Genomic DNA, 18840 nt, shown 5'->3' on the forward strand with positions numbered 1-18840 from the left:
TAGTGTAAAAGGCTAAGTACATACAGTCAAAAAGCCCAAGGCTGAATTGATTTATTCTTCACAGGTTAGTCTAAGTTGTGTAGAAGTGAACCAATATGCAAGTGAACAGACATTCTCTTTTGATTCTAGATATGCAGCCACATGCCTGCAGTGGCCCAGGCCACAAGCCAAGGGGCGCTAAAGCACACCTCTTTGCTGGGCTGTGGGGGTGGGGGGGCTTGCAGGGGAGGTGCAAAGCATCCTGGGGTGCTGGAAGACTGTGAGTTAACTTGAATCTGGAGGGAATGTGGGACAGAAGTTAAATAAACTGATTTAACCTAAATCAGTTAATTCTGATACTACATCCATCCAGATTCATCTTAAATCAGTTTCTGCCATTTTGAAAGTGGTTTATGTGCACTGAGCTTCTATTGTTACAGTTTTAAACCAGTTTCTGATCACTTCTACCGCTTTGTGTCATTGATGTCCCTAGCCCTGTTGTATTACAGATTTGAACTGATTTCTGATCATGTATATCAATTTATGTGTAACTTCTGTCCCTAGCCTGAATGATGCTGCAGCCATGATAGTCCAGAAAATATTAGAAAGGAAGAATTTTTATGGTTCATATCTTTTATTGGACCAACTGCATGGTACAATAACATAGACGTAGATAAGTTTCTGATTGCAGCTCATTCTTCAGGTCAGACTACTATATCATAGATTTAATTACCCTTAAAACTAAATTTTGAAATGATAACCAGAAATCTGATGGAATGAAAAACATGAACTAAAATCTGGTTCCCCTGAATTTTGAGGAGGGGAGCAACCTCCACATAGTGACTTCAGGTCTCCCTTCCCTCTGTGTAAATAGGAAGGAACTATACCCTGCTTTGTTAGCATAGCTAAACTAATGAGCTAGACATAGTTCACTGTGAAAGGTGTAGGCCTGGAATCAGGGTACTTTCCTTTGCGAGGAATGTTAAAGTGGGAAACCAATTGTAATTTTGGCTGCTTGAGGTTCATGGAAATCTCACGATTGATACTGAAACAGTGAATGTAATGATAATGATTTATGATGAATTCTAGAATAAGTACTACTTTGTTCAGAATGAGGTGATAGATAGCTGCTCCATGACTGCTCCATGGTATCTGATTTATATTTTGGTATGGATGAACTGTTGGTATGGATGTAATTGTTTGACCAGTATGTACAGAGATTATTTTCTGAACCCAGGTAAAGAATGACCCCTGGAAAAATCTATAATGGGAAATTCTACTAGCAAGAACCATGCTTAAACACAGTTTTGGTGGTGGTATGTACTGTGCTATTGTAGGACAAGGTTGTTCAAAACATCCATTAGAAAGTCCTGGGAGTCAGGCATATAAATGGGCCTGTTGGTAACTCCTAGATCCAGCATATCCAGTTTATGCATGATGCTTAGATTTCCTCCATTATCATAATATGTGAGCATCTTTCCTCATTTAATCCTTTTTATCTTCACAATATCCCTAAGAAGTAGGAGTATGATCCCCATTTTACAGCCAGTGAACAAAGTCACTGGAAGACTGATTGGCCACACATTATGTCTGTGGTGGAACAGCAAACTGAACTTGGGTCTTCTGGATCCCAAGATAGCATCCAAATCCTTTTTGACAAGTGGAGGTGCTCCCATAATGTGAATGACAGGTTAAGCCACTTCCCTTCTCTTTGACTCTTCAGATGGTGTTCTGGTGCTGGAGATCTACATAGGCCAGACTGGGTAGGCCACAGGGGCAGAGTTAAAAGTAACATACCTCCTGACTCCTTACAGTCTGGGGCTCAAGGTGGAGCTCTGCACCAGGGCACCAGGGGCAAGGATATGGTGAGGAGGACAGGGAAGCCCGGAGACGTGGCCTGGAGAAAGCTGTGCCCTGAGTTTACTTAGCTAATGCAGGCACAGTGAAAAAAGACACGGAGCAGCAGGCAACACCATCCTCGCACTTTATCGGCTTGCTCTTGGTGCAGCTTAGACAGTGTAGGGGCGTGACATCATCAGCCGGTGCCAGGAAAGACATTCAAAAGCCGGCACAGGGCAGCAAGACGGGGAGCAGCAGCAGTAGTGGCAGCTGCAAGGCAGCTGTAAGCTCCTGACTGGCACACCCGGCTGTGCTAAACCCTGGGTGGGGGGTGATCCCTGAAAGGAACAGAACTGGGCAGGAGGACAACGCCTGGCAAGGTGAACATGAGGAAGGCTGAGAAATCGAAAACCCAGCACCCAACAGAGATGCATGAGTGGGAGGAAGGGCACTGCCTCTCAGTCTTCTATGGTTAATTTCTGTTTTTCTCTTGGGGCCTGACATTGAGGCCATGTACTGTTACCGTGGTGACCAGAGCTGAGGGGCCAGGAGCTCTTGGGGACTCTGGGGAAGAAGGCTCTATTAAGGACAGCCCTGAGGGCCAGGTCAACAAAAGAAGATCGTCTCAGAGAATGAGACCTTTCCTGCATATTGTTAAAGTTATTGAGGTGGGGTGAACCTGAAACAACCCTGGCCAGTCCCTAGTGGACCCTCAGCCACTGCTAAGGCCACTGAACTTGGCTAGGAGTCACAGCAGGCCCTGTCAGGGTGAGATGCTACTCCAGACCACCGAGAAGTCCAGATTGTCTACTGAGTGGCATGTGTACAACAGGTTGGCTCTTGGAAGGGGTGTAGGGGAGGCAGAGCCCCAAGGCACATCCATCTGGAGTGCCCTTTTAAGAGTTTAGTAATAGAGGAGCCTCCCTCATTAACTTTTAAGAGCAAGACATGGCAGGAAAGCAATGGGAGTTTCCCCACAGGAGATGGTCTGAGGTAGACAAAGCCTATGTGTGGACTACCCAGCCCCAATCTGTAATTGCTGGGACTTAGACAGGCACAACATGTTCAAATTTTCCTCTCAGATATCTTAAATCTGCACATGTGCATGCACAGAATGTGTCAAAGGCCTTTAGGCCCATGGTTCTTCAGTTGTGGTTTGCACCTGGTTCATAGATCTCCCTGAGGCTCCTGTACACCTTTATACTCTTCTTGTTGATAAGCTTGAAGATAATGCTGTGTGGTGGTCTGGGAGAAATTTGAGCATCGACAGCAGTCCATTGGCCCCAGAAGTTTGGGAAACATTGTTGTAACCCATCATTTGAAATTAGAATGGGTGAAAAACATTTTGTTGAAAAATAGCCTCTCTCCAAACAGTCATTCTTATGTTGTTTGAAATGGTCTGCTTTTCCATGAAACTTAAAAGCAAGAAAAATGTGACTTTCCAGTATTCCCCCTGCCCTTTTCCCTTCTCCCACCTTCTTTTTCATAACAAAAAGGAAGACAAAAAAGACAGATGAGGAGAAAATGTACATTAACAGAAAAGCTTAGCCTAAATAAGCATCAAATAAAATTGACTCCTTTTCAAAATCTCTGGAATTAAAAAAACCCAACCCACCCCCATTTTTTTCCATGAAAAAGATCTTCACAATATTTTAGTGTTGCATAAAAGGAAGTGTCTGCTGTATCCGGATTACTCCCGCTTTCTGGTTTTAGACACAGAAGCTGTATACAATGTGCCTGAAACTAGATTCCACCAATCTGTTTCTTTTCCCCAGTGTTGTTTTACATGTTCCGAATTTGCCTTTTTAGATCTTAAAAATGCCAACTGGTTTCATTTTAAGTGCATAAAACAATGATAATGGAGAGATCCTTCTTTAAAAATTGTGCAGTTTGAGTAAGACAGATAATGGCAATTTTTTTCTGGCTGAGAGGAGTGGCCCATTAAAAAAATAATGTCAGTTGTGGGAGAAGGGGGAAGATTTATGAAGTGTGCAGTGAAAGATGGGTAGGAGGTGAATCACCTTTTTGTAGAAATGAATGAGGAAAATTGTTATATAAAAAGCCTTCCATGAGCCAGTGGACAAGGGGAAGAGAATCAGTTATGGGAACAGTCAGCCTCCCTGTAAATGGTGTTAAGGATGCAAAGTTTCGATTAAAAATAAGACTTTTGCACTTGCGCTGAATCTTTAATAGGCTCAGATGAACAGTTCTTTCCCATCCTTCATAACATTTAGTATATACTAAGAAAGGGAATGTGCATGTTTGCACATGTATTCAGGCTCCTCATTTGGGTGAAATCCTAGCTCCAGTGAAATCAATAGTTTTCATGCTTACTTCAGTGAGGCAGGGGTTTCATTCTCATTTTACTCATCATGAACCCTATCCTAGAAGGTGTGGGGCAAACTCTGGCTTTGATCCAGCAAAAGCAATTAAACAAATGCTTAAAGTAAGTGCCTAGGTCTGTTGAATTCAGTGGGATTTAAACTTAAGCATGTGCTTAAGTGCTTTGTTGGATAGGAGCCAGAGTATTTTGCACTGTGAATGAGAAAACTCAGGTGAGTTTCTTCCAAAGACTTTTATGAAGTCCTGAAGTGCATGTTCTGAAAATACGCAGAAAGGAGATATAATTTTGGGAGATCTTAGGAAGTTGATACTTCCTTAATCCTGCCAAATATGTCAGTGTTAGCGACTACCTAAATATAACACTTATGGGGGAGGGAGTAACTCTGATATAAATAAGGATCATGAACTAAGTTTGAGGGCTTGGTTTTACTTAGTGCAAACTCCTGTTAAATTTTGTCTACAACCAAATCCAGAAGTTAAAGAATGCTCTGTATTGTGAGGAGAGGGGTGCCAGAGATGACTGGGTGAAAACTCCAGTCAGAAACACAGGTGCTCAGAGAGCATGCCTTAGCATGCAAAGTTATGCCTCAGTGCTGACACCTGGGGCCTGATTCAGTATCCTTTGAAGTCAGAGGAAAAATCTCCTATTTCCTTCGCTTGTATTTGGATCAAAACCTAAAGGAGAAGATATTAAAAACATTAAATCTGGGGGTTTTCTAGGTGCCTAACAGAGTTAGGTGCCCAACTCCTATTGAAATTTCACCCTAAAAATATGTCTGCAGTATTCTTTATTGGTCTCAGAGCTATTGTATTCTGCTTCTGCACTGATTAAGGAGGGAAAGAAATAAAAGCTTCAGCAAAGCAAAACAATCAAAGTTTCCAACTCTCTCTCATCATAAGCTTCCCTTATTCAAAACATAAAAGGGTTGTGCAAATATTATTTCACTATAATGAAAAACATTCATAAAGTGGCTTTATTCACATCCAGTAACTTCTTAGGATTAATTATGGAACTCTGAAGATAGAAGGGTGATACCATTACCCTGTTTTTAATGTTTTCCATTGCCTGTTTGTTTAACCCACATTACTCAGCGCTGATAAGGAATTTTGGCAAAGGACACAGCTTTTTGAAGTAAAGATAAAGACTCAGCATGAGACACTAAGCTTGGAACATTTAAAAAAAACCCAACATAATATTTATTGTTTTAAACTTGTCAAGATTAACTGTAAGATATGGGGGTGGGGGTGGGGGGAACAAGTGAATGAACTGAAAAATCCTAAATAGCAGTTTTGGCATTTTCAGGTTTTCAATATGCATCTGAACATGAAAAAGAACACAATTTTCTTTTCCTTTTTGATCTCCACTACAATCAAGTCAGAATGGTTACTTTCTTGTTGACTTTGTTTCCATATCTATGTGCCTACCTGTCTGCCTAAGCTATCTGATCTTGCTGCCTTCTATATATCTAAGAGACCGTAATGCAACTTCAAGGGAAAAATCGATGTAGAACAATGAGGGGCCTGTCTATGCTAGGTGAAAGAGGTTACAAGAAACAGTTGCCTGTAGTGTCTTGAACTTGCATGGCCTGCACAAAGCAATATGTGCAGCTGCTGTCTCAGGCATTTTGCAAGCATTGAAGTGTCAGTTTATTGGAACCCTTGTGAAGAGGACTCTAGCTCAGGTCAAGCTGAAGTGTCGTGATTTACAATAGTTTCTCAGTATGCAATAGAAATGGTAGAAATTAGAGCTGTACTGGTTCAGCAAATGGCTTTCCCATTGGGTTTCCATCCCATATTGTGATGCTTCAGGTCTGTAGCAAAAAGAAATTGATTCTTCCCATAAGCCCCAGCAATCTGCAAGCAATTTTCTATTCCATATTATTTTCCTCTTGTGCAGACTACCAGATTCCTTCTCCTGCTACCACACCACATCACTGATGTTTCTCTTCCCTTGCCTTTTATCTTTCCATCTTCCCCTTCCTGCTCCTTGCTTTTCTTTTGCTGTGTTGGTTTTGTTTCAGATACCCGTGTTCCAGACTGGCTGGGCACCGAACCGTGAGGCCTTTTCTGGGCAATGCATTTAGTGGGCTTGCATTAAGCAAGTAGACTTAGTGTATTTAAGAACCAGTGGGTGAAACTCACCCCTAATAGAACTCAGATAGGTTAAAACTCTCAGACATAAGAAATAATTTGAGGACTGTTTGCCTACTAATACAGCTCTTACTTAATGGGAGCTAGTTCTGACTGACACTAGTGTAAGTGAGATGAGAATCAGGTCACCAGCATTTTTCTTTACTGGGTTTTGGTAAACAGTACCTCTAGCTATTGAGGGGTGATATGGGGAATTTCCATGCTCTGGAGAACATGTTTGTTTGTCTTTGAAATGACTGCTCTGACTTATTTTAAATTTTTAAATAATGTTTTTTCCCTTTCCTTGTCTGCAACTTTTCTAGCAGTTTATGCATAAATGTAGTGAGACAAATTCATCAGTCTCTTCCACCTCCCAATACTGATTAGGCTTATACAAGGCAAGGTATTAAAAACACTTTTGTCTGTCACACGGCCACGGGTGAGGGAGGGGGTATTTGCCAGTTGCTAATGGATACCTGACGTTTTTGTGTATGACCATGAAGAACAGCTTGTGCACTTTCACCTCTGATGTTCTCTGAATAACTTGGGTCTCATTTAGGTCAATAAGGCTTTATCAAAATGTCAGGAGTGAAAAATGTGTCTTGGTGTAAGCTGACTGGTTGTTCCCTCCAGTCACAGGAGTCTATAGAACAATCAATGTTCTCTAAGCTTGTCTGCATGTCATGCAAAGAACTGGATGACAGTAACCATTGACTACATGTCTATTTCATTGTCTTTGGGACAGCCCACATTTGCATACTTGCCAGTGTTCCTGTTATCCAATGAACCATGGAGGGTCTTTAAAAAAACACACACAACTATAATGCAAATTCCACAAACAAAAAACACATACATTTAAAAAACCCAAAACAACCCCTCCCTCCCAATTCACAGTCCAGACTTCAGATTTTCATTCTCTTGTTACACACATTTTGATAAACTTATAGTTTTTGGTCAAGAAATAGTATTTTTGTTGTTGTGCACAATATATTTAACTTTCTGTTTTTTCCTTCCAAATTATACTCCTCCCCCCACAAACCCCATTTGGGGATATCTGAACACTATTGTCTCTGGCAGCCCATGTGATCTGAGGCCGTAGGTTCCTTGCTCAACTAGCCTCTTTTGAATAAAAGAAACTGGTAGCTTCCTGCTTAATTATTTGTCATTGTCTTTCACTGAGGGAGCTTCTTTCATAATAGTGATGAAAGAGGCTATATTAGCTTTTTAGGACACAAAAAGATACTAGTATAGTAGAGCTTGTTGATTATATCTTATAAACTAATGCAATGTCAAAAACAAAATTAACAACAACATTATTGTATCAGTAATGATTTGCTCTTTTAGTAGTATTGCACTCGGTAATGTTTTAATTTTGCAATTCAATGCAGGTTGAAAATGTAATTAATAAAAACTAAACGAAAAAGGGAATCCTTTTTTATGTGAAATTACTATATCGCACCTTGTGTGTGCGTCGGGGTGGGGGGGAAGGGTTTGGCACTGTCTTATAGTGGTAACCCCTTTGCTTTTGCAAACATGGACCTATAAAAATGTTTCTCAGTAAAATAGTACTCTGCATAAAACTTCCCTCCTGCTTGTTTCTTTCATAATAGCCTGGAAAAAATTTGCTGTTGATGTAAATGGGTCAAGCTCCATATTTACAAATCGACAGATATGGTCACTGTCATGTGATTTTGCTTGAAGTATAGTTGGAGCAGAGAGAGACTATAGACAATTGCAGTCGTTAACCTGCTGCATCTGGCGACAGCTTGCACCGAGCCTGAGACATTAGAACTTGTCAAGCGAAGAGTGGGAATGTTGGCTAGTATCCTCCTGTCTTTTGAAAAGTGTTGTAGTGTCTTCAGTTAGTATAGCTTAGCTTCCAGAGATGAACATTTTAGTGCAGTATCAGAAGGTGGGGATTTTAGAGTACATTCCATCTCCCATTGAAGGCAGTGATATGAGCCTATAAGAAATAGAAATCTTCCCTTTTCTTCTAGTCTCAGAAGCCCTATTGCTATGCTAAGCTTTAAGGGCAAAATCCCATACATACTCAAGTTAATGGCAAGATTCCTGTTACCTTTGATAAGGCCAGAATTTTACTGTATTTTAATTAAAAAACCATGCTTGTATGTATAAACTAAAAGGCATGGGGACAGGAGGACATTTATCACAGCATCTGCTGTTATCATCATCCAGGGTTGCGTTATCATGAGCTAAAGTAATGCATAAAACCTCTGTGTTCTTTTGTAATTATTTTTTATGATCCTTTAGAATTCTGGTCTTCAACCACTTTATGCTTTATGTACAACATGACATGTAATGTGCGTCTTCAGTGAAAAACCCCATTTTTTATAGATTTCATAGACATTAGGGCTGGAAGAGACCTCATAAGATCATTGGGTCCAGCCCCCTGCCCAAGGTGTAGGAAGTAAGCTAGGGTCAAAGGATCTTGGCAATATAAGCATCCAAATGTTTCTTGAAAGTGTCCAAAGTAGGTGCATGCACCACCTCTGGGGGAGTCTGTTTCAGGCCTTGGGGGCTCGGACAGTAAAGACGTTTTTCCTTATGTCCAGCCTAAAATGGTCTTGCAGGAGTTTGTGACTGTTGGATCTTGTCATCCCCTGGGGTGCTCTGGCGAACAGGTGTTCCCCCAGATCCTGATGCACACCCCTTATGTACTTATAGGCTGCCACCAAGTCATCCCTGAGCCTGCACTTCTCCAGGCTGAAGAGTCCCATAGCTCACAGCCTCCCTTTATTTGAACTACAGTAAGTTACTCTCCCTTTTGCTTAGGTAGGAGGATGAAGCCAGTTTCTAATTGAATATGAACTCTAAATAAAGGAATTACAGTACTGTGATTCCTTGCTACTTTGAAAAAAATACAGCAAACAGTACTTCATCAGCTAATTGCCAAAAAACATTGCCTGTGATTTAAAATGGAGAGAAAAATGGACTGAAAAATGTCACTAATTCCAAATATGGCCTAATTCTTTTCCTAAAAGATCCAGAGGGTTGTCAGAACTATTGGTTCCATCCATGATATTCTTTGAATTCTATTTTCTTGGGTATTTCAGTTAAAGCAGAGTAGGCCCTTGAAATATTTAAAATGGGTCAGTCAAACAGTATAACTGGGACTGAACTGTGTTTTAAACACACTTCTCAACCAACTCTGTTCTTGTATAAATTCTAAAACTTGACCTCAGTTTAGATTCATGATTAAGTTATAGTTCAAGTCTGACTTTACTTCAGAATTGAACCACAGATGAACTCCTGACCCTGACGGAGACTTTAGCTGATTCTAGGAGAGGGTGGGAAAGGATTTCTTTTTAGGTTTAAAACTGCCTGGAAGCTAGATACTTTGTCATATACAATTACCAGATACGTTACTTTTAGCCATATTGATTGCACTTAGGCTGAAAAAGAGTAAGTAAATGGTTGGTTAAAACTGTTACAAATGGTATGTATAATGTACCTTTTCTGGAAATTAGACATACTAACAAAATACTTGTCCCATGAATACAGAGTCCATTTGTTTTCTTTGGCTAAGTCAGGCAACTTTCTGTTTGAATTACTGAAGCCAAGTAAATTATGCAGAATGATTTCAGTTTTAGCACATGCCAAAGAGCCAAACTGTGTACCATTATGGTATTTAAACTTACTCTTAATCCTATGTCTCATTGCTTACGGAGTTTCCCAAGTTTCTGTAGTTTGGGTCTTCTTGTTATATTGCATATTTTTTCTCTACCCAAGTTTCAAGTTTCATTTTCAGTGCTCCCTAATGTTATCTGAAGAAAACGAAAAGCAAAAAAAAAAAAAAAAAAAAGAAGAAAAAAAAAGCAAACTAGAAAATTAATCTAGTCCCCTGTCTGTTTCCTCTAGGAAATTGTATTAGTGGTGTTTTTTGGAACAGAGTATGTCGTTCGGCTGTGGTCAGCAGGATGTCGCAGTAAATATGTTGGAATATGGGGAAGGCTTCGTTTTGCTAGGAAGCCTATTTCGATCATTGGTGAGTATATGTGGTTTGAACAGTTATAACAAATTATAAGAAAAGCTGTGTTTCTATAAATCCCTTGAATATTTCAGAAGAATTTAAGTTTCCATAGTGAGTCCAGCCAAGTTAGAGCAAGAGCATTTTTCATGAGTGTTTATATATAGATCAGACTGTTCTGAGAAATCTGCAGTGCTGTCAGTTCCTCCTTAAGGAAAAAAAAATCTTTTAACTTGATTTCCTTTTCCAGGAAAGGGATACTTTCCTTTCACAACTGATTTGAAATTTAGCCAAATCTGACAGGGTCTCTCCTACAGTCCCATCTTCTGAGACGGCCTCGGTATCGTATGTACCATGTAATAGTTGCAACTTTTACAGTTTTTAAAGACAAGAGCTCACTTCCCAGTGCCCATATTATCAATGTTGATTTACATGGCTTTATAGCTGAACCACCTACAACATGCTGGTTAGTGGCAAGTGACTTCATTATCAAGTATTATTATTTGTATGTTAAAATCTCCTTCTTGAGGTGTTCAGTGCTTCATCTAGTAAATTATTTCTGAATCCTTCTCTTCTGTTAATATTAAAAGTCACAAACATAAGACATATGAGTTGGGACTAAACAAAACCCCTCCCTATTATGCCTAGGCACAGATACATACGGGAGCAGTAGTGCAGGGGACAGATAGCATAGGGGAGAGGGTTTTAATATGCAAGCAGGGTGATCAGTGTGATGTGGCTAATGTTATTTCAATGAACATTTCACACAATTATTGTATCGAGGTGATGTACATCATCACAGAATTGTTTGTGCCTGTGTGTGTGTGTGTAGTATCATAACTATATCCTACATGTTGGCAGTAAGCAACATACAGCTCTGTTTCCCTTTGTGTTCAGAGTACAGATTCATCTCTCCTGAGACTTACAGCATTGCAAATGCCTAAGCAGTATCAAACTGCTGTCAACCTAGAAAAACAAAACAACCTCCCCCTGCCAACATACACACTATCAAACTATTTCCTCTTTTTTCCAAAAGGTGGATTTTCTTCTTGAGTTTACCTGGGCCTGAGGCAGTGTTCTGTCCTTGAGCAAGGACCAGTTCAAATTACTGATTACTTGGAAACCCTGAGGGGTTTTTATGCCAACAAGAACTTTATGCTTGTAGAAAGGGGTTATTTCTGGCTTGCCATTGGGATGCAGGATTTGTTTCCTTCCCTGGTAATTTTCAAGGTACCAGACATTAAATCATGACAATTTCTGGATAGCAAAGCTATTTTGGTTAATTTTTAAAGGCATATTAATATGTTGGTTGTAACTTTTTGTTCCTTTCTAGTCTGGGATAAATTGGATTAATATCACTAAATTACATGGTTTTATAGATGGGAAAATGTGAAAAATATGTGCTAGTAAATTAAAACGTTGTAAAACATACAAGTTATATAGAATAGATAGCAGGTTCAGATTGATCTATGGGTTGTGGAGCTTATGTAAATGATTGTATTGATGCTGTATTAAAATGACATGTTACAGTACTTTTGCCACTGCTCTAAAATGCAGTCTCCTAAGGCTCAATAACATCTTTAAAATATCAGGCCATGCTATATTCTTTTCATATGTTACAAAAAAGATCTTTAGATATACCCTGGATTTTGTTGACTAGAAAATGCCACTCTCCAAAGAGTTAACATATCAACTTTGTTTCTAGTAAAACGAATGGTCAGTGTTTCACATGAAGCCTCAAACTTATTAGCCTAATTTATTTATTTTTTTCCAGATTTAATTGTAGTTGTTGCTTCAATGATAGTTCTTTGCGTGGGATCTAAAGGTCAAGTGTTTGCAACCTCAGCTATCAGGTAATAACAAATCAATAACTGAAAAAAAATGTCAGTTTTTAAGGGTTTATTAGTATTATGTTTTCCTACTCTTCCCCCTGTTGTCATACACAGGTTTACATTATCCTTAATGGAAATTGTTCTGATTTATGTTAGTGGAGCTGAGAATTAAATGTCTTAATTTACTACTATATCCCCTACCTCATCTCAGTTACAATGATGAAATTGCTATAATGAAGCTACAGCATCCATAAACCAGCAGTGATCTATTCAAATTTTATTCAGGTTTATGACCTGGTCTTATAGTTTTATAGCTAACGTATTCTTTATGGATAACCATTGACTTTTTCAAGCTTTATATATAGCATATTTTTATTTAGAGTTTGACTGTTGGAAAACATGCAGCCACCTAAGACCTTCTGGTCATTCTGTGATATTTCACTGTGTTCCTGACTAACTGATGGACCATATCTCTTGTACTCAGGAAGGGTGGTCTAGCTGATTTCCATGAATGAAGGGATACATTTTAGCTGCAGTTATACTATGGTATATCAGTGAAGGCCAACCTTTTTTAGCAAGCATGCCACAAAGTTCGTCTTATGCCAGTGGTTCTCAACCTGTTTAGGCTTGAGGCACCCCAAGATAAATTCAAGACACCCGTGGGTAGACTTGAGACACCCTTTGGAAAATGTCAGCTCTTCGTTTCCCCCCGTTGTTTTTTGACTACAGAAAAATAATAGAGCAGTTTTTCTGTTGCAAAGAATGCAGAAAGACCACAACTATAGATTTCTGTATGAAATCTCTGGATTTATCTTGTGAATCATGTTTGCACACCTAACAGTGCTAACATTGGGTCCACTCATGGCACCCTTGAAAAGATCTCAAGGCATCCCAGGATGCCATAGCACTGTGGTTGAGAATCACTGCTCTATGCCCTTTCCAAATGCCACTGCAGTCCCCTTCCCTGGCTTGATCTACTGGTCTGCTTTCTGCCCTATTTGTAGCTGTGCTCCGTGCCTCCTCCTTGACCTTTAAAATGAGATACTACATAAAGGTACAGCAGCAAAGGTGCATTTTTGGGGGGGATATTTAATGCAAAGTAGACTAATTCTACTGTGCAATAGCACAGGTTTTGCTGTGACACGCTAATGCACAGTAAAATAGGCTACTGCACATTACGGCATCTCATATAGATATACCCTCTTAGTATATTATTTCCCCTGTCCAACTATGTCAGACTTTCTGGATTTTAAATTGTTGTCTTTGTCTCTGATACAAATTTGGCCTCTCCTTTGGAATTTTTGTTATGTTTGAAAGCGTGTTGTGCTTCCTCTTTGACAAGACATTCAGAGATCAGCAAGGGAATAATTTCTATAATATTCTGTCTGCTTCCAGAAATTCTGCAACATTGGGCATTCCTACTAACTGCCCAAAGGAAAGTTTATTTCTTGTCCACCCAATCTCCCACTTCAGTTTAACAGTAAGCAGCATAAACAGTGGGGGCAGAGGAGTAGTGGAGCTTATAAACTGATGGGAATTATCTAACTGAAGTGATCTGTCTCTCTTAACTTATCCTTTCAAAGATGCTTCCTTTTCTTTATATGCCTTGTCTTGTAGCCTCAGCCTGCTGGAACCTAACAATTAAAAAATTGTATTTCAGGGGTATCCGTTTTCTGCAGATCCTGCGAATGCTGCATGTTGACCGTCAGGGTGGCACATGGAGACTATTGGGATCAGTCGTTTTTATACATAGACAAGTAAGTTAGATTGTGCAGAGGGATGGAATGACACCTCCTGCAGCTATTTCTTACAAAGTCTTGGAACACAGGAAAATATTGTGGTGTTGTAAGACACATGAACTCAGGGACATACAATTGATGAATTTCATCCAAATCCTGTTGCCTTCATCAGTTTTAAGGATAAGTGGTAATATCCTTAAGGCTGATTTTTGCCTAAAAACATTTTCAGAACTTGGAGATTTGGGATCTCAGTGAGACCTAGATACTGAAAGGCCAAGTATTGAAAGGTGTGTCCAAATATCTTGAAAAATGGGTTCCTACGTGCTCATATTGCTTTGAAAATGGTATTTTAGATGCCTTTGAAAATTTTGTCCAACAAGAAATAATCCACAGCACACTTACAGGCTCAGCAATGCTATGCTTGCCAGCACCATAACTGAACAAGACCTGGGTGTCATGACTGACAGCAAAATGAACATGAGCCACCAATGCAATGCCATAACTGGGAGAGCTAATCATATACTGGCATGCATCTACCAAGGCATCTCAAGTAAGGTAAAGGATGTCATCCTCCCGCTCTACTCAGCCTTGGTGAAACCCACAGCTGTAGTAGTGTATCCAGTTCTGGGTGCCACACTTCAGGAAGTATGTGGAGAAGCTCGACAGAGTCCAAAGGAGGGTCACGTGCTTGATTAGAGGCCTAGAGACCAGGTCATATGAGGAGAGGCTGAAAGACTTGGGACTGTTCAGCCTGGAGAAGAGAAGACTCAGAGGGGACTTGGTGGCAGCCTATAAGTATATCAGGGGCGTACATCAAGGCCTAGGGGGCATCTATTCACCAAGGCCACCCAGGGGAGGACAAGAAATAATGGGCACAAACTGATTGAAGATTGCTTCAGGCTAGACATAAGGAAAAAATTCTTTACAAGTTGAGTGCTGCGGGTTTGGAACAGGCTTCCCCAGAGGTGGTAGAGTCACCTACCCTGGCAATCTTCAAAAAGCGTCTTAATACCCATCTTGCTGGGGTCATCTGATCCCATCAGTCTTTCCTGCCCAAGTGCAGGGGGACTGGACCTGATGATCTGTAAAGTCCCTTCCATCCCCTAACAACTATGAAACTATGATTTTTAGTTAGCAAAAAATTCACCCACTGGATTTACAAAAAACATGACAGTTAGGTATTTTAAATTTAGATTCTTGTTTTGAAACATAAATGGAGTTCCATAACACACTGGGCCAGATCCTGAGCTAATATAAGTGTTTCAGCACTACAAAACACTCACTACTACTGGAGGTATGTTAACTTTGTACCAGCTGCACGTCTCATGATCTACATGAAAAGGCTGCTGAAATTACATTTTTGGTTAATTTATTTTGCACAAAAAATGAAATATTATGTAGTTCAAAGCTCTTTGGGTAAAAAAAAAAAAAAAATTCTAATTTCAGGAGCTGATAACCACACTATACATCGGATTTCTGGGCCTGATCTTTTCCTCTTATTTTGTGTATCTGGCTGAAAAAGATGCTGTGAATGACTCAGGAGAAATAGACTTTGGCAGCTATGCGGACGCCCTATGGTGGGGAGTTGTAAGTAATGGTGCATTTTTGCAGTTTCAAATAACAGTTAATATCCTGAAGTCTATATAGATGTAGGAAAATTCTAGCAACAGCAGCAAAGGTTAAAGTAACCTCTTATAACTACCGTAGAGTCTTTTGTTTTCTTCGCGTCATGTTAGGCCAAGATGCTACTGCAGAAACAGCAGTTTGCAGATATATTTTTAAAATTAGGCAAACAGTTAAGCTGCTGTGTAATGGAGTGTTCTTATTGCTTTACCACACTAAGTTTATGCTAGCTCTGTATTGTTGGTTGCTCCCATGATCAAATCTAGGGTTTGAAAAACCGAGGTACAGACAGTATGGTGCATCATCACTTGTAACACAACACATTTTTTTTCCAAGTAAAAAGAAACTAGATTCTATACTAATATGCTAGGAGCCTAGGCCTATATTATTTAGTTTAAGATCAATGCAAAGGGAAATATAACTTTATTCAAATACGCATAATTTGCTGTATCATATATTATGGCTTAAAAATACAACAAGCTAGGCAAAAATAAACAAAAGACATTGTTTCTTTAGTCCTATAGTCGTTAGAATGTCTTTTAGATCCATAAAACAAAATCAAGCCTTCTTGAGCATCTTGGCAGTGCATCCAATGTTTCACTGAAAGTTATTTCTACACCTGAGTTAATGTTCACCAGAGTTAATTTTTCCATACCTGAGTTAATGTTTTTAGCTAGTATTAAAAAAAAAAGTCTGTAGGCTGTGAAATGGGAGCTACATTACCAGGAGCAGCTAACAGATAACAGAATTGCAGAAGAAAGGATGGCTCAGTTAGTGGGAATCTTAGCTCTACTTAGCTCTCATACTGACACTATGAATAAAATATTTCTGTGGCATGTTTTGATAAAGACAAGAATCAGAATTAGGTCTTCTGATTCCAGTCTTGTCTATTTAGCTGTCCCAGTAAATGTACCAATTTGTTCATCCCTACTAGTGATGATCCTCTCTCTCTCTCACTCTCCCACCTCTGTCCCCTGCTCCCATATGCAAATATTGAACAGTTTAGTGGCCATATTTTGAGATTTCCATTTTTTTGCTTCTATTTTCCTTTTGTTTTCCCTCTCTGACTTTTAAAATGTAGCCTATAGATTATTTCAAAGGTTGCAGTGGTTTTTTTCAGAACAGTGTCTTTTCTTTTGCCTGGTATTTCTTATCATAAGGCTATAAACATAAGAGTTGAAGCTATTCTTTCAACCACTCTGTATCTTATTATTTCCTGGTTATGTCATTGCTATCACTATAGAACTATTTCTTAGTGAACTGAAGGCGGGGCAGGATGCCATGTTAGGGACCCTCTACTTGTGCAGGTAAGGGTACAATGGGGTCTAATGCATGATCTACACAGTCGTGAACATGTGGCATGGCAGGAGGCATGGTTGTGAGGTTGCTCATTAGATCCTATCACACCTTATTGCCAGCGCAGGGCAAGCCTGATCCCAAGCTCCCTTTGTACCAAAAAGAAGCAAGCTCCTGTGGTTGGGAGCCTCAGCTCCTGCAATCTCCCAGCCCTGGAATTTTCAGGCACCCTCAAGGCTGGAAGATTGTGGCCATGCCCCATGGCTGCTGGGACCCAGCTGGAGTTTAGGTTATTTTGCCCCTTCAATTCCTGAAGACTGTACAACCAGCTTTTCCAGCTCTGAAACATTCATTGATGATATCTGATACTGCAGGTATCCTGCTGCTGAAATGCATAAATAGCCTTCTTGTGAATCCAACAATTTATCTTGTTATAGGCTGATATTGAGAACTTTATGGGTTTTTCTCTTCCTGTCCACCAAGACAAAGTATAGCCACTTTTAAAGATCAGGACATTTGCCATTCAGCAGAAGGAAGTACAATTTAGGCAAGTTACTTTTCTATATCTTTCATGAAAGTAAAGCATTTGTAGTTCTTCAGTACAGGGTTCACATGATACTTTAATTAACAGTGGCAGATGCAGCCACATCTAAAATGTTCAGCGACCTTGATCTTACTACTGAAAGTAGTACATTTGACAGGTATGACTGGTCTCCTAAAATTACAGTAAAACTTTTCTTAGTAGGAGTGAAACCAGTTAGCCTATAAAAATGCACTCATGCCTCGCTTCAGGGAATAAATTATTCAGTTGTGGGAGTGATGGATACCTCTCCTCACCATCTCTAATTTACAATAAATTTAGAGATGTAGTTAGCTATGTTAGTCTGAAGTCAAGTAGAAGGCAGGGTAGATCTGCACCTAAACAAAGCAGATATATATAAAATAGGTGCAAATCTACCTTGCCTTCTATGATAAATGTATACATTTACCAGGCTTAATCATGGGCCCCATTTATAGTAGAGGTGTGGTGCTGGCTTGGGTGTTTTCCCAGTCCAAGTACTTTAAATTAGTATTAACTTAATATAATTCAATGAGATCCTATTTATCTCTAACTCAAGGGTATTATAGTAAGGATAACTCCTGAAAAGTTTTAGTCAATGAGAAACATTTACAATGCCCTGGCCTGCAATATATGAGAAATACTTCATAAATCTCTACTGCTACCTGAGAAACCATGACCATGGATAGAACCAGTAGAACTCCAGGCTACAGACTGGTCACATGGGTGTATTTATGAGACTACAGCCCTGAGGAAGGCAGTCCTGTGAAGAGTAAGGATGGTTTAGTGCTTAGTTTGCTAACCTAGGGTAGCATAGACCTATGCTCAATTTTCAGCCACTTAACAGATTTCTTGTATGATCTCAAATAAGTTGCCTAGCTTCTCTGTTCCTCAGTTCTCCCCCACCTAAATTGGTCTCTTTTGTTTAATGTGAATTTATTTGGGGCCTTCAGAGTGTATTTGCCAGTCAGTTCAACTGGGGTCCTCCTTTGAACAATCTGTTGGACTCTGGGCATTTCTCTGTAGCACATCAGCTTTTGAAGTGAGCAAACACCATTTATGTGGCATTATGCAAACTTGATGCACACCCTTGTATATCAGAAGAATAGGTTTGCTTTCTGCAGACAAACTTGTATCTAGATACAGAGACTGTGATTTTAAAAATCAACAATAACCTCCTAGTCCCTCCAGAAAAACAAGCAGGAAAAACTCCCAAGCTCTTGTGGCTCAGCATTCCTTTATATGGGGATTGGTAGTCTTACAGACTACCATGTTTCAAAAGAATACAGGGGAAGAAAAAAAAAAAAAAAAAAAAAAATCAGTAGGTCAGATGTTCTTGCCAAGCTTGTCAAAGAACATCACTTTCAGGAAACATTATTTGTTCCCTGTTCCTGTTCCTTTCTTCCTTGGCTATTAAGCCAAACCATGCCTGGGGCAAATTGAGGGGAGCTCTGCTTTTGATATCTATTGCATGATACAGTATTTCTGTCCCCCACATCTGAGCAAACATCA

At 39.7% G+C, this 18840-nt stretch overlaps 1 protein-coding gene across 4 annotated transcripts in view; it reads left to right on the forward strand.

Annotated features, from left to right (window-relative positions):
* Window positions 1-18840, forward strand: part of KCNQ1 (potassium voltage-gated channel subfamily Q member 1) — a 583123-nt gene that overhangs the window by 147007 nt on the left and 417276 nt on the right. For all 4 annotated transcript variants that reach the window (XM_014602362.3, XM_019476843.2, XM_019476842.2 and 1 more), the window contains exons 3-6: window positions 10171-10297; window positions 12054-12132; window positions 13772-13868; window positions 15297-15437. In XM_014602362.3, coding sequence (XP_014457848.2) covers window positions 10171-10297; window positions 12054-12132; window positions 13772-13868; window positions 15297-15437 — 444 coding nt within the window. The remainder of the gene's footprint in view (window positions 1-10170; window positions 10298-12053; window positions 12133-13771; window positions 13869-15296; window positions 15438-18840) is intronic.

This window comes from Alligator mississippiensis, chromosome 2 (genome assembly GCF_030867095.1).
Source record: "Alligator mississippiensis isolate rAllMis1 chromosome 2, rAllMis1, whole genome shotgun sequence".
Classification (NCBI taxonomy): domain Eukaryota; kingdom Metazoa; phylum Chordata; order Crocodylia; family Alligatoridae; genus Alligator; species Alligator mississippiensis.